This window comes from Amblyomma americanum, chromosome 11 (assembly GCF_052857255.1).
Source record: "Amblyomma americanum isolate KBUSLIRL-KWMA chromosome 11, ASM5285725v1, whole genome shotgun sequence".
Lineage (NCBI taxonomy): Eukaryota > Metazoa > Arthropoda > Arachnida > Ixodida > Ixodidae > Amblyomma > Amblyomma americanum.
Window position 1 is genome coordinate 23,540,921 of NC_135507.1, and position 16,010 is coordinate 23,556,930.

Consider the following 16,010-nt stretch of genomic DNA (forward strand, 5'->3'; position numbering starts at 1 on the left):
TGGCAGAGCGTGGGGATCGTTTTCTTCAGGCCTGCGACATTAACTGAGGAGACAACGCCCTTTAAAAACGATTTCTCACCTTCGTATAAAACAATGTGTAAACAATGTGTGCCACACGCTTTCTCTCTGCCCCTCTTTATTTCCCTCTCTGTGCTCGAATAATACTTTGTTTTATACTTGGGGTGCAGCGTTGTCAAAGCTGGTGCTTTTGTTTGCGCTGCCTACATCAGCAGTCAAAATGCAGTGCATTCGTTGTGGTGAGCAAAAAATAATAAATTCTTTGCCTGCTGGCTTATCACTTGGTACATTTGTTATGAGCTTGATTAAATGTGCACTTACTGTTGATGACACGCTATTGCCTTCCCGTGCCTTAGACAACTCTGCTGCAAAACAGGCGTGAAGTAACACGCCTTCGTTTGTTTTTTCACGTGGGCTACTTCCATACCTTATGCCGCGTTGCACCTGATGTGTGAAACCAAGTATAGGAACCCAACTTTAATGGAGCCAGACTTCAAGTGCTCGATATATGGGTGAACTATTGGCATTCCTTTGTGTCAGGGTGGTGGGGGGTGCAACCTTGCCCGGTAAATTAAAGTGGTTAATTGCTTTCTTTTATGTATTCCCCTCTCCCTCCCTTCTTTTTAACTTCGAATCCTGTTTCGTTCATTTTCTTTTCCTTGTTCAGGGCTATTTGCCATGTTCTAAGCTATATTACTTCTATTTCTATGACATTTTGTGCAATTTCTCCATTCCACTCGTTAACCACATATTAGCATGCGGCTGAGTGTGTTGCAGTTTTTATAACAGCCCCCGGCGTGCATGCTGCTAGTACTCGTCAGCATGTGCTCATATGTTCCCTTTTGTATTCATTGCATCTGTACAATGCTGAAGGCCATAATTTTTGCTTAGTATGCATGACTTAGTATGCAAGACATGCAGTGGTTAAGGGAAACTTTTGTTTATGCTGCTGTACGCAGACGTTAGTGTAAATAGTCTTAAGATCTGCAGCTTTTTATCAGAATGCAGCTACTACATGGCTAGCATTCAGCTTCAGCTATGCAACCTATGTGCGCAGCTCAAGCTACTCACTGTTCAGGTTTTCTATCACTTATCAGCTATCTATAAGTTACTATTCTATAGCATTGCGCATTGAGCTCTATGCATTTGTAGAGAAAGTGAATTAGTTAAGTCGTAATGCCTGCGACTAATGTGGCATTTCTCGCACATCTGTGAGGCAGTGATTGCCAAATGTGCACTGCAACACACACAATAGTTTGTTTGCAGTGTGCAGGCTCGCTGTGTAGGGCAATAGTGGCTGATGACTGGCACTTTTCCCGTGGGTGAACGCAGCGGATGTGGCAGTTTCAAGTGCTAGTGGCATCTGCTTCCCAAACATTTTGTGAGACGACAACAGGAGTAGCCACTGCAGTGGCTCAGTGTTTATGGTTCTCGGCTGCTGACCCGAATGATGTGTGTTCGATTCCGTCCGCGACTGTAACGTTTCGAGTGGAGGTGAAATGCTAGAGGCCCGTGTACTGTGTGATATCAGTGCACCTTAAAGAACCTCAGGTTGTCAAAATTATCTGGAGCCCTCCATTAGGGTGTCCTTCATAGCCTTAGCCACTTCAGGAGAGTGAAAGCCATAAACCAAACCAAACTAAAAGCATGAGTGTTCTAACTATAGGCTAAGCATGCACAGTTATTTGGTTGTTTATTGTTACATACTGCAGCCTTTGTAATGTTATTGCAGGGGTAAGGCTGGGGGAGGAAAACAGTAAGAATCTCAAATACAATACAAGAACTAATAGAAATTAGAGACTATTAACAAGAGACAATGGCTTCCAAAAATTTGACTGCTTAAACAACAGATGTTACGAAATAGTGAATTCCTGAGTTCAATGTTCAGGGAAAAAGACATTGTACCTGTACTTGTATATCAGTGTGACAGTAAAAAAGTTAGGGCTGTGGATTTGTATTGATAGAAGGCTTGCTGAAGTGCTAGTGAATAACTAGTGATACAAAGCATTGAGTGCATGTAGCAATTTTTGGCATTCATCGCAGCAGCGTGAGGTTAGTGTTGTCAGATCTAAAGCCAAAGTTGTGTCAGCGTTCACAGTTCCACCATTATCGATGGCTATGCATTGGGGAAGCCACGTGACTTTGTGATATCATTTCAGCGCTTTTTGAAAGCTTTGAAAGGGTGAGCCAAGAAATGATGCAGCAGCAAACACACACACATCGATTCAGCACCGAAGTATTGCAGTTATGCGGTTCCTTGCCCCTTTCTGCCTCGCAAGTTTAGTGGGATCGCTCCAGTGGCACAACAGAAATTTCTGTTGCTGTTGCATCTGTGTGCTGCTTCCATTCTTTGATGTATGTTCTTCTGTTTGTTCATGTGCTGAAAAATTAGTCTGCTTACTCCTGCTTGAACAGAGCCATGCCAGTGTGGTAGATTGGGCTAGTCGGTGCTGAAATATCGTTATGGGAGCACAAGCACTGTCCATGTCCAAATTTTTGATGCTCCCATTGAGAGCCGTGCAGCTACAAAAAAAAAAAAGTATGAGCAGCTTTTCTTTCTTTTTTGCAGTTTCATGGTTGTGATGTGGAGGGTGTTAGTTGTGATTATTTTATCCTCCATATGCTTTTTAGCTTGTTGGATTCTCCTTGCTGTGTTGAAACTAAATTGTACTCTCGACAAATGTAGTTTTACAGCTCTCCATTTATGTGATTTGGTATCAAGTTTTGCTGCTTCAGTCATGTGTCTGTCAGCTATCAAAAGTGAAGTGGTCAACGACAGGACGAGCAACTAGGTTCACCTGCCATAGTAACTCTGCGGCTATGGCTCTCAGCAGCTGAGCCGAGTTCTGGGGAATGAATATCAGCCATGGCAGCTGCACTCTGATGGATGCAAAATGTGAAAGTGCCCATGTGCTACGCAGTGTCAGCTTGTGGTAAAGAACCCCAGGTAACTGAAAATAATCCAGAGCCCTCCATAACAGCTTTGTCCATAGCCCAGGCGCAGTTTCGAGGTGCTAGACTGTGTATGTGTGTGTATTACGTGTCCACTTAGCCCCTCACAACCAAACCATAACATTGGGCACTAGCTGTAGTATTCACTCTGCTTGTAGTTTTGTGGTTTCAGGCAGTGTGCATTTTAGTCTATGTAAGTTATTCTTTACAATCTCGGAGCCTGTCTTGTGAGACTGCTGCGGTGGCCCAGTGGTTATGGCGCTCAGCTGCTAACCCAAAAGATGCTGGTTCGATTCCGTCCGTGGTGTTCGAATTTCGATGGATGCGATATTCTGGAGGCCCGTGTACTGTGCGATGTCAGTGCAAGCTAAAGAACCCCAGGTGGTCAAAATTTCCGGAGCCCTTCACTACGACGTCCCTCATAACCTGAGTTGCTTTGGGACGTTAAACCCCCATAAACCATTAACAAGCCTGTCTTGTGGAAGCAGCCATAACAGTATGCAATAACAGCAACCACTGCCACTGCACAATGAAAGATGGGCTGTGGTTTGGGCCCAAGTGTTAGAATCGGGCAAGCAGGATTTGCACAGGCTGCTTAACTTCTAAGAGATTTCGTGGGATACCTTATTTTGCAGGTGGTAGTTGCATACAGGTTGGCAGAGAGGAGGAGGTTCGAAGCTGTGCACACAGTGTTTCCGTAATCCATAATGGAAATGAAAAAGGTACGCAGCATTGATTTGTTGTCAGGCTTGCCAGTGTGGTGGACTAAATAGTAGTTTTTGGATTTAATATGCTCATAAGCTGCATAAGCAAGACGTGATATGCATGTATCAATGCGGAGGCTTTGAGAGTCCCGTGTCGCAGAAAAGCCAATGTCGACCTCAGCGTTGGTATTCGCTGTCTGTGCGTGAAAAATTCATGAAAAATTCCCAGAGGAGCAATTTGGTTGGCAGGTGAGCCACCTAGGTTACGTGACCTTGTGGCATCGTCACAACCTACTCACCAGATTGTGAGCAAACTGCCTACCATGGCAGGTGGCAGTTAAATGAATGATTGGTTGTGAGAAGTTGCTCAGGAAGAGCAACGTAGGTCACACAAGTCCCGCTGATGGCAGCACCTGTCATCGAGGTCTGTGGCGCATCGTTTAAGGTGAGACGCGGGTCTTGAAATGATAAAAAAAATGCAAAAATGGCATATTCGAGATCAATACATTTTAAAGTGGCTGCCTAAAAAGTTTCAAGGATAAATTCAGCCTCCAAATACTAAAATATGTATATATTTCGTGCCTACCAAGTCCAGAAATGGCAGTTTAGGAGCGAAATGCGGAGGATTTCGTGCCGGTCGCTTCCCCATGACCACTTCCCTTATGGCTGCCATCTTGGTTTTGTTTGAAAGCTGGGCCTCTTCCAAACTACCTAGTATGTATTACTCACTATTGTGAAATATTTTTGGAACATCCGCGTTCCGGAGTTTTTTGAAACCTCTACAACAACCTCCGAATGGCTGGCACGCAATTCAAATGAGATTTTCTCAGCTTCATGTTTTTTGGCAACATGACTAGCTTTGCGGAAGTTTTTGTTTTTATGGTGCAATTTCAATTAATCTTATATCGTTGAATTCAGAAAGAACTAAGCTGTGGAGGTGTGCTGTTTTTGTTTGGCTGAGTCAAACATTTCACATTTTGTGAACCATAATGTCACGTAACTATACTTCATAATTATGATACTTGGACAAAATTTAACATTTTTATATAATGATGTACTTCAACAACATAGCTAGCATTGCTCCAGATGGCAGGTCTTTGGCTACAGCTCCATTTCAGTCGAAACCAAAAAAATGTAAATATAGTTAAGTACCTATAAGAATTTTACTAATTAGTCTTTGGTTATTTTCCTATAATATCTTAACTAATTGAGATATATGGAAAATAATTATACTTTTGAATATAGGAAGAACGAACATGTATGTGCACCTAATTTCATTACTATATCTTAAATAATCAAAATGTTCATTTCAAGATCCGCATCTCGCCTAAAGCGCTGCACCATTGTGCCAGGAGTGGTATGAAGACTTCCGGTGATGTATGAATGTAAAGTAGAAAATGACCGATTACACATATCTAGGCATTAACTCATTAATGCTGTCGCATTATACCCTTAACGCTGAGATTTGTTTCCTCAACAATCGGAAAACGGGCGCCACGAGCATGGAGCAAGGCTATTTAGGAGGTGAAACTCTATTCAGTGAGAGCGAGCGCAGGAGACCAGATAAGGTCACAATTGTATGCGCCGACAGGGCCGTATGCAGGGGCGGCGCCATGCGGCGCGTCGTAGAAGCACAGCGAAAAAAAAAAATATGCAGCGCCAGCTCCGACGCGCTCTCCGGCGGCTCCCGCTCAAAGCAGACGACAAGCAGGCGAAATGGGTATTTGCTTCAGCGGGCACGCCGTGACGTTGTATTTCTGCGCCCTTAAGTCAAACAGCAACACTTCTTGTCAGTGATGTTCGAGGGCCGCAATACCAACAGCGCTGCTACGCGCAGTGCGGCCTCCTTCGGAATTTACTAGACTAAGATGGGACGCAGGTGTTTTGTTCGAAATTGCAAAAGCGGTTGCAAGTGTTGCAGGGAGAAGGTGAGCAAGGTGAGAAGTTGTTGCCGCTTGTTGCCTTCTCGGCTGACGTGTAGTCATAAACGCTGTGCCGTACGACGCCCGCGTTCTCCTCCAGCGGATGAAACTTAGCGTGGTCACATACTCGACGAACGTGAAGGTATGTTTGCCTTCAACGAATGCCAGCAGCGCTTATACCCATCCAATCAAAGTCATTGCGCAAGTGTAAAACAAAAGCCCTGCATACAACCAAAAGCTGCAGATCATCTTATAGCGGTCATGGAAAAGAACGCGTTTTATTTTTTACTGTGCTCAAATGGTTGAAGCATAGCACCAGTTGCGCTTTGGGCTACCAGCAGTAAAGAAGCGCGCAAGAGTGCCCTCAATAGAAGTCAGGCGCGTGCGCGGCCAAATGGGAGCAACACGCTCGACCGGTTGCCTTGGCAACCGAAACGGCGGTAATTTCTTTCCAGGCCGCCAGGCGCCGCCAGCATGATAGGGGCTCCGCGGGCTTGTGACCTTTTCTGGTCGCCGCAGACAGCGGAGTTTCTACTCCTAAATAGTCTTCCTCCGTGGCACGAGCAAGTCCGCTTTCCCAAGGAATACGGAGAAGTGTCACCTGCTGATTTTTATAAAGCTTGCCATGTGTAGTAGCAGTGTAGGTATTCAGTTACACTGGATGCTGTGGAACCGAGCAATGTGCATAATGATCGCAGTAAACTGAGCTATTGAATACTATTGCTTGAAAGTCTTATTCTATTAGTTTATATGTGTCGTGAAAAGTGCACAGTGGAAGAATGTTTTCAGAAATTTTTCTTTGCTGCCTGCCGTTTGTTCTAGCGATGCTACATGACAAACTCCTAACCATCAAAACTGGTGTGTGCTTACAGGAGCCAGTGCAACGCAACCACCACAATGGCGCAGTACCTTGGGTTCAGTGCGTGTTGACCCGGACATAATTGAAATCGGCAAAATCCTCACTGATCCAGCACGCCTTGAAGGTTTGCTGGTTGAATTTGGCCTTGGCGTCACTCCTCCACCATCAGTGCCAAAGTATGCTTGCTGCTTAAAATGCTTGCCAGTGTAGAATTGACATGCCTTTAAATGATCATTGCACGAAAGGTAGGCAGAGGGTCACAACTAATTACTGGGTGAGTTTGCTGTACCGGAAGTTGCAAACAAACAAAGCGCAGTCATAGAATTGCATGGTCCAGTGTGCGGACATGTCTTCTTATGGGTGACATGTTAGTTTGTCTTACCAAGCAGGACATTTATTCAGTTCACGATTTCTAAGCCTGTTTGAAGTAAATTGAGTTCGAGAGCGGGGAGACGCCGAAGCATCGAAATGCTGAAGCCGTCATGGGTACGTGCTGCACAAGTCTCGTGGGGAAAGTTATTGTGCTTAAGTATAATATCCCGCATTAACTATCCCATTGCACAATGGCCCAGTACAAAGTCTTAGTACAGTAACTACCTTAGTACAGTAAAAACCCTTTAATTCGACCCCCATTAATTTGGAAATCTGGATAATTCGAAATGCCGGCCCGGTCCCAGTCAGCGCCCATGTAAACCTGTGGCGTCGCACGCTCGCTTGTTCGGACGAGCTCCCGAAGGAGGTCGCGACCAGGTGGTCTAGATATGACCGGCGTGACAACGAACGAAACAAAGAATGGTCCCGCCCCATAGGAACAGTCCGACCACTTAGTTTTGGTTTTGCTTTTCTGAGCTTCACTCCAGCCTGCAGCGATGGCGGCACAACCAGTCAGCATCTACCAGTCAAGCAAACGCAACTGAGTGCCTATTCAGACACTGACTGCCGCGTCGCTGGCGTTTTCTTGCTCCTTATTTTTTTTCCTTTCGCTTCGGCTTCCCTGAGCCATTTCCTTTGCTTCCGTCTGCATGGTTCCGTTCTTCCAGTGTGCTGAAACTGCGTGCTCTTCACGTGCCATTCACCCTTTGTGCAGTGAAGCCTGCGCACAGTAGACTGTGCCACTTATGATGGGTGTGACACGGTACCGATGGAGCTCCACTGAGTCATACCGTGAAGGATACGGGAGCCTCTTATGATTTTAGAGCAGTTCTGCTTCGATGCTCCCGATAGTATGTACGTAGTGAAACATTGATGGAAAAGTGCAAAATAGTCATTGACGCACTGTTTTCATCCCAAAATCAGGCAACCATTGCCCGGCCTTTCATCATACAAATTTACCATGATGCAAGCAGCACAGTAGATCATATTCACACTATCAATCAGGTGATAGAGATATGTGCAGAATATAACCAACCTCTATATATAGCCTTCATTGATTACGAGAAAGCATTCGACTCAGTGGAAACCTCAGCAGTCATACAGGCATTGCGTAATCAGGGTGTAGAAGAGCCTCATGGCAAAATACTGGAAGATATATATAGCAACTGCATAGCTACTATAGTCCTCCATAAATTCAGCAATAAAATTCCAATAAGGAAGGGCGTCGGGCAAGGACACATGATCTCGCCAATGCTGTTCACCGCCTGTTTGCAGGAGGTATTCCGAGGCCTAAATTGGGAACAGTTGGGAATAAGAGTAAATGGAAAATACCTAAATAATCTGTGATTCGTTGATGACACTGCCTTGCTGAGTCACTCAGGAGGTGAACTGCAAATCATGATCAATGAGTTAGACAGACAGAGCAGTACAGTGGGTCCAAAAATTAACATGCAGAAAACCAAAGTAATGTTCAACAGTCTAGCAAGGGAACAGCAGCAGTTCACAACTGGTAGTGAGGTGCTGGAAGTGGTAAGGGAATATGTCTACTTAGGGCAGGTAGTGACCACAGATCCGGATCATGAGATGGAAATAACTAGAAGGATACGAATGGGGTGGAGCGTATATGGCAGGTTCTCTCAGATCATGAATGGCAGTTTGCCAATTTCCCTCAAGAGAAAAGTGTAAAACAGCTGTATATTACAGGTACTCACCTACGGGGCAGAAACGTGGAGGCTAACGAAAAGGGTTAGCGTAAGTTAAGAACAGCACAGCGAGCCATGGAAAGGAAAATGATAGGTGTTACGTTAAGAGACTGGAAGCGGGCAGAGTGAGTGAAGGAACAATTGCGTGCTAATGACATCCTAGTCGAAATCAAGAGGAAGAAATCGGCGTGGGCAGGTTATGTAGTGCAAAGGCAAGATAACCGCAGGTCCTTAAGGGTAACGGAGTGGATTCCAAGAGACAGTAAGCGTAGCAGGGGGCAGCACAAAGTTAGGTGGGCGGATGAGATTAAGAAGTTTACAGGCATACGATGGGCGCAGCTGGCAAAGGACAGGGTTAATTGGAGAGACATGGGAGAGGCCTTTGCCCTGCAGTGGGCGTAGTAAGGCTGATGATGATGATGGTGATGAAGCAGTTCTTGACAGTTTTTTGCAGGTCATTTGGTAGTTTGAACTTTTGGATAATTCGGACATTTTTGTTTGGTCTAATTAACAATTAACAAGTTCTAATTAACAAGATTTCGCTGTAGTTAGGTACCTCTCAAGATATCCGGGGCCAGAATCTCGTGTGGTTGATTTTTGGCTACCAGTTGACTTCGGTTCGCGCGATTGGCGTGCATGCCGGCCAGTTTTAAAGTGAAAGCCTTACTACGCCAGCCAGCGAGCCATTTCGGCTCGTCGCGCCATATGTCGGCTGTGGCGTTGCTAGGCAACGTCGCAGCTGTGCTCCAACAGATGGCACCGCCATCGACGCCGCTGCCGTCGCCGCTCGCTCCACCAGATGTGCTTTTTAAAGAGAGGAAATAGTGTAGCAATCAAGTAAACTTGGAAGCTCATTGCTCACTTTACTGCAGTATGGGTGGAGGTGATTTTGTGACGATCAAGCTGATTAAATTGTTAGCCTTGTACATTGTTAGAAATAGTGACACAAAGAGCATGATAAATGAGGTGCTATGGCATGGAGCTGTTCTTTTTTTGAAGCCGCTCAGTGGCTTTGTTATTCGGCTGCAGATCCCAAGATGCGGGCCCGATCCTCTCTGCAGCATCAGTATTTCTATGGAGGTGAAACACAAAGATGTGTTAGAGCACATAGAACACATAAAATGTGTTGGAGCACTTCAAGAACCACAGGCAGTTTAGATTAATCTTCAGCCGTCCGCTACGACACCATTCGTGGCCACTGTGTAGCTTCGGTGTGTTAAAGCCCACAATTTACAATTTGTTTCTTTTTAAAGGTGGTGTTTGAATGGTACAACGGAAAGAAGCCTCCTTTTAAAAATGACAAAAAAAAGGAAGCCCTCAGTGATGTCACTGCAGGCAACTGATATAATTGTGGGCGTATGTCTACAAATACTTCTTTGAAAGTCTTGTTCATTTATTTATGAGTTCCATAGTTTAAAAAACTTCTTGTGTGAAAAAAAGAAGCTGGAAAGCAATTTGAGGAGCCTGCATTAATGAAATGAAATTTTTAGTAGTATAGTTTTGTAGTTGAGTTCTTAGCTTAGTCACTTTAATAGAAAGGGTGTACTGAAAACGGGATGGTGGCATACAGCCGTGAAGGATGCAGTTGAGACTCATTGGGTGAAATGTAAAATGGGAGCTGAAGAGGCGTTAGAATTTTTTCATTTTTTTTTTATTATAGCAACAAGCGATCTTTGCTGCAAGGCATGCTTCAAGCTAGCTGTACTTAGAGCAGGTGAGCTAGAAATAGCTCCAAGGGCGACATGACTTCAATTGAATACCAGTGAACTAAAAATTAGCATTGTACTTCATATTAGCATGAACAACAGGGCACAAATCATTCATTGTTTGTATGGGGAGACGAAAATGATTCTTAGTGTTTACATGGATATGGAAATCTTCTCTTGATAAAATGTAGCATTAAATGGAGAAATACTTGTGAACTCGATTTGCGAGGAACTTCGTTTTCTTATTACGTTCACTTGATGGGGTTTTACTGACTGTGTTATGTGCATGGGTATGGGTGGGAGAGTGGATATGTGTGTGTGTGTGTGTGTGGGGGAGTTAATGGTTTAAGTGAGTGACATCAGCGTGGTATGTGCATTTGTTTGCTTTGTATTTGGCCATTTGTGTCTATCCAGGCCAGAGGTTGACTCCAATTCTGATAAGCGCAAGCGTGGATCAAATGCAGTCTGGGGCAAGTGCTCGGAGCTTGGCTTCAACCCTGTAAAACCAGAGTGCAAGGGACGTGTCACTACTGTGACTCGGAATACGAAATCCGGCTTTGGCAGTCTCTGCTACCGGTGCACCACTTGCAGAAAGATGGTGAGTTCTGCTCCAGAAACATTGGACACCTCTTTGGTAGGGCCCACCATGTGGTTGTTTGTGCTTTGATCTCTGATTGGCTACCAAAGTGATCAGCAATTCCTGTCACTGCAGGGGTTACTGAATAAGGATGGGACATGCATAAATAAGGAGGTTCTTGTCAGCAAATGTCATTCCAACAAATACATCCAGCAAATACATCTAGCAGTTTCACGTAGTCGAACATATAGGTAATGAGCCTTTATATAGCAAATTCCTCAGTATTATGAAGTTTTTCAATTACCCTAGCACCACCTCCATCAAACTTGCTACATCATATATCTATTAGTGCCTGCATTTCTCGAAATTCGGTTGAACTGCACAAGTTTCACGTTGAATAAAGATGAAACACAAATGGCCTTTAGAGGACTGTCTATGATCGTAGTGAACAATAGCAGCTGACATTGGCTCCACAAGAGGACTTAAAAAGGGAGACGCGGGTCTTGAAATGGCTAAAAATGCAAAAATTCGATTTTGCAAAAATGGCATATTCGGGATCAATACACTCCACAAAGTTCCTGCCTAAAAAGTTTCAAGGTCTAAATTTGATCTCCAAGTACTAAAATATCTATATATTTCACGCCTACTTAGCCCGGAAATAGCGATTTCGGAGCGAAATGCTGCAGGACTTTGCGCCCATCGCTTCCCACAACCGCGTCTCTCATGGCCGCCATCTTGGTTTTTTTTGTAAGCTGGGCCCCTTCTCCACTACGTATTTTTGGAACGTCCACATTTTGCTGCTTTTTGAGGCCTCTACAACAACCCCCGAATTGTTGGCGCGCACGCCTCAAATACGATTTTCTCAGCTTCGCGTTTTTTTCTCAACATGACTAGCCTTACATAAGTTTTTGTTTTGTTTTTTGAGGGTAATTTCAATTTATCTTATATCGTTGAATTCAGAAAGAAGTAAACTGTGGAGCTATGCTGGTTTTGTTTGGCTGAGTCAGACGTTCCAAATTTTGTGAAGCATAATGTCACCTAACTATAAGGCATAATTATGGTGCTTGGACAAAATTTAGCATTTTTATATGATGATGTATTTCAACAACAATATAATTAGTGTAGCCTGAGATGGCAAGTCTTTGGCTGCAGCCCCATTTCAATCAAAACCAATAAATGCGGAAAGAAAGTGTCTTAAATGACCTGGAAGAATTTAACTAATTAGGCTTCAGTTATTTCCTATAATATGGGAACTAATTGAGATATCTTTATTAATAAAACGTTCATTTCAAGACCCGCGTCTCTCCTTCACGAAGAAGACACAGGATGACCAATGTCTGCCCTTAGCCGCAGCTCTATTGTTGTTGTTCCCCTCACAAAATGGCACATACCCACATTTATAGCGGCATCGTCTAGGCTGTGGCAAAATGTGCTGGTGGCAGCTGCCCCAGTTTCTTTTCCAATGCGATGGTGGGCTCAGCGCTCACCCGTCCTTTGTCACTCGTGTTCTGTTGTTTGCACGGCCTTGCTGCTATGTACATGGAGCTCCATTCGAACAGTGCAGTTTACATTGGAGAATAAACCTATGAAGGGGTAATATGTTTACACTGCACAATCATGCTCCGAACATTTTGTGCTTTCCTCGCTGTGAAACTCTGCCTATCTAAAAAATGTTTCTCTTCTTTCATGACTTTAAATAACAGGCCTTTGTTGTAATTGTTTGCTGAGTGAGTTCACCAGCATTTATTTCTCATTTCAGTTTTGTTTCTGCATTATTTTTAACGTCTTTGTGGGAAGACTATATGTAGCAAAAACATGTGTGTGGAAAACATTGTGTGCTTCTGTAAATTTCATTGTACCCAGTTTCAATTGTATTGCTCCTTTGGTTGGCCGTATAAGTTGTTCATTTTAAAGTCTCTCTTTTGTGACAGCTGCACTGCTTCCAATTGCAAAGAAGGAAATTTGGTGACCCTACTGCAGGACAAGGGCCTCTCCTAATACTCTCCAGTTATCCCTGTCTTGCTCCAGTGAGGACCAGCCTATGCTTACTCACCCCAACTTTGTTTTCTCAGGATGCAGCCCTCGGAAACTGTTGAGCAGAATGTGCTATAAGCCAAATTACAATCCTTATGCACGGCCATCGATGCTGATTTTTTATTTGGGAACCTGCCCTGAGCCCGTGTGTGAATGAACTTTGTTGTAGCTTTTGAAACTGCTCCAAGTGAATTCAGGCCAATTCAAACCAATTTAAGCCAATGCATGCAGCCAAGACAAAAGAAGAAGAGAGAGAATGGGGAAAAAATGGAGAGGGGATGCCGTTGTGGTGAGAGGAAAGAACTTGACCGTTCTCGCCAGATGTCTTAACTAAGCCATAGCCTAGTTTAGCCGATAATTGTTTTCTTTGCTGCTCACTTTGTTGCATCATCCTTCGCCCAAATTTGTCCTCTGAGACACACCAGTGGGCCCCCTGTTGGTGTGCTTTTCTCCTGGGTCCTAGCATTGTGAGAGTTTGCATCAGCCACGACATGCAAGTTATGTGGCTCACATTAGTATGAGTTTCTTCTTACATTTTAAGTGTGCTCAAAAACTTCCTTTGCCTGTTCAGGGATTTTGTCTCAGGAGAGTTGGTGTTGGAAGGAGTCTGGTTTACCACTTTCCTTGCTGTACAGTTTCGCATTCTCCACTGCGCAGATCACTCAGAGGCGTGGGGCAGCGCCATGGGCCCAGCAGTCAACCAGGGCGCCAGAGTCCTTCTTCTATGAAGTTGACCGTGCGGGCCGGCCAAATGTAAAAATGCCCAAGAGTAAAATACTGTGGATATTGTACTGCATGGCAAAGGGCCTGTCGGCGACGGCGACCAGGGATCTTGGAGGAAGAACCTTCTCCTTGGCATCTGGCACTCTTGTCACCTGGCGGCAACGGGTGCGACAGGCTGCCTCCAGGAGTCTCGCTGACCACCCACGCCTAGGTGGCAGCTCAGAGAGAGTGCAGGTATGGCTTGGTCCAGGAGTTCTTTCATTGGGTTCCGCAGAGCCTGTGGGTTCTTTGGAGTGCTTTTTGGCTTCCTGAGTACCTAAATCCATCCCCCCACTTCACCTCAATCCCTACCTTCTCTTTTTCTTTTAACCATATTGTTTTGGGACTATTGATGAATATGGATTTTTATGGCCCAAGGGCGCCTATGGCCAAAGAGTGCCATGGCACAAGTTATTTTCGATTACTCAAGGTGGGGTCAAAGACCCGTTTTCCAAGCATTTCAACCATGAGAAGCCGAGTACTAGACCAGGGGAAAGCTTGTACCCATTGTATCACCGGTGGGTACCCGGCGGCACTGGGGATCGAACCCTGCACCTCCACTACTTGGCAATGGAAGAAGAGCCTCTTGTTATCAGGAGGTCGAGGTATTAAAGGGACCCTAAAATAATTTTTATGGTCATATTCTAAAGCAAGAAACCTGTAGAGGGGGTCTTTGTGAGCATTAAAGTGAAATTTAAAGCTCTGCGTGGACCCTGTAATTTAAAAAATGGCCTGGCTTAGCTAAGGTTAAGCCTAGGATGCGAAGCATAATAGATTTGTGAAAGGGATTCGGTATCGCCTGCCCATAAGTCAGGCTAGTCTCTTCGTTGTTTAGCAATCTCCTGGAGGGGCGGGAGTTAGCCTTGGTGGTCGCGGCCGCGCGGCGACCGCGCGGGTTGAGCCCCGTCTCTCCTCAGCTGTCGTGACGTCAGACCACGTGCTCGGCTGCAGCGCCCCTAGTGGGAGGAGCGGGAGTTAGCCTTGGTGATCGCGGCCGCGCCAGGCTGGGCTATGGTTGAGCTAAGTAGTGTCCCTATTATGCTTCGCATAAAATTAAAAATAAATGGCTGCTCGCAACCAATTATGGCGACCCCTAACCGCATGATCTTAGGTGACACTACTCCGGTGACGCAAGTGGACAGTCTGGAGGAGCCTTCTCATTGGGTGTGCCGAACTAACATAGGCGGGATGGGACACAACGGGGTGCAGTCCTGACTTGTTCTTTTGTTTTCCTGGCATGTCGGCGCGTTTGAGTTGAGGGGTGAAAGGAGCATCATTTTTAATTGCCGAGATCTTCGGTACTAATGGAGCTAGCTGAAAAATTGGAATATTGGAATAGGAGCACCATGTGAGGACATTAAACCCCATATACCATACCATTCATGGGTATGGGCATTAGGATTATAACACATAATGGAAGGATCAACCTAAAAACAATGCGCTTTTGTGTTGAGATTGTTTGAAGCGGGTAGTCGGTCATCACGTGTGTTACTGTATTTACACGATCTTAAGTCGACTCAAACGTAAGTCGATCCCCCCACTTAACATTTCTGAAAGAAAGAAAAACTACTTAAAGGTCGTATACACTTGGCCTTTAATAATAGAACGCGATAGCACTATCCTGCGGCTTCCACTTATCGCCAGCCACTATCGTCTGCCGCACGCGGGAGCGCCTGTGGGCACATTACAAAACAAAAATGTATTAGTCACTGGACTACTCGTCCACACTTGCCCCATCGTCCTCACTAGCGCTGCCGTCGTGATCGCTGCTGCGGCCCCACAGCTTGTCGTTCTAACATCATCGTGCAGCGAAATTCCGCACTTCGCAAACAGCCACATCACGACATCGCGTGGAACTGCTGAAAATTTCGCCTCGCTGCAGCTGCCACGCCTGTATCACGCGTTGCGAACGTCGAACTTGTGGCTCGGCGTGCAGGTTTCTTCGGCGTGAAGAATGACAGCCTTCTTGAATGTAGCCGTGTACGAGCATCGGTCGCTTACCGGAGCCGGAGCACAAATGCCGAAAGACGAACCACTGCATTAAAAACTTGTGAAACGCTGCCGGTAGTAGTCAAATGCGTCAGAGCCAAAGAGAAACTATGCGTGACCGGTCTTGGCTCTTCCGTTGGCTACCGACACTTTCAGGCGCCGCTGCGGTTCCGATTGGGGGTGCCACCGCGACTGGATCAGCAGCCCCTCCATCAACTATCTGCACTCCATTGAGCACCGAGTGCGCGGTTGAAAGTAAAAAAAAAAACTTGGACGGCACCTATTAAGAGTAGAACGCGAATGTGTTATCTGGCCGCTGCTGCTTATCAGTAGACGCAATCTGCAGCCACGTGTGGGGAGTGGGCTGGACTTGGTTTGCTGCTTATCGATAGCCACCAGTGGCCGCCTCGCA

The 16,010-nt window shown here is 45.3% G+C and overlaps 1 protein-coding gene across 3 annotated transcripts in view; it reads left to right on the forward strand.

The window, feature by feature from the left end:
- The window catches only part of LOC144110587 (uncharacterized), a 159,214-nt gene that overhangs the window by 138,161 nt on the left and 5,043 nt on the right, over window positions 1–16,010 (forward strand). For 2 of the 3 annotated variants that reach the window (XM_077643605.1, XM_077643606.1), the window contains exons 4-7: window positions 3,606–3,692; window positions 6,469–6,631; window positions 10,651–10,834; window positions 13,505–13,804. In XM_077643605.1, the coding sequence (XP_077499731.1) occupies window positions 3,606–3,692; window positions 6,469–6,631; window positions 10,651–10,834; window positions 13,505–13,804 (734 nt within the window). The remainder of the gene's footprint in view (window positions 1–3,605; window positions 3,693–6,468; window positions 6,632–10,650; window positions 10,835–13,504; window positions 13,805–16,010) is intronic. The other variant, XM_077643604.1, reaches the window with a different exon arrangement.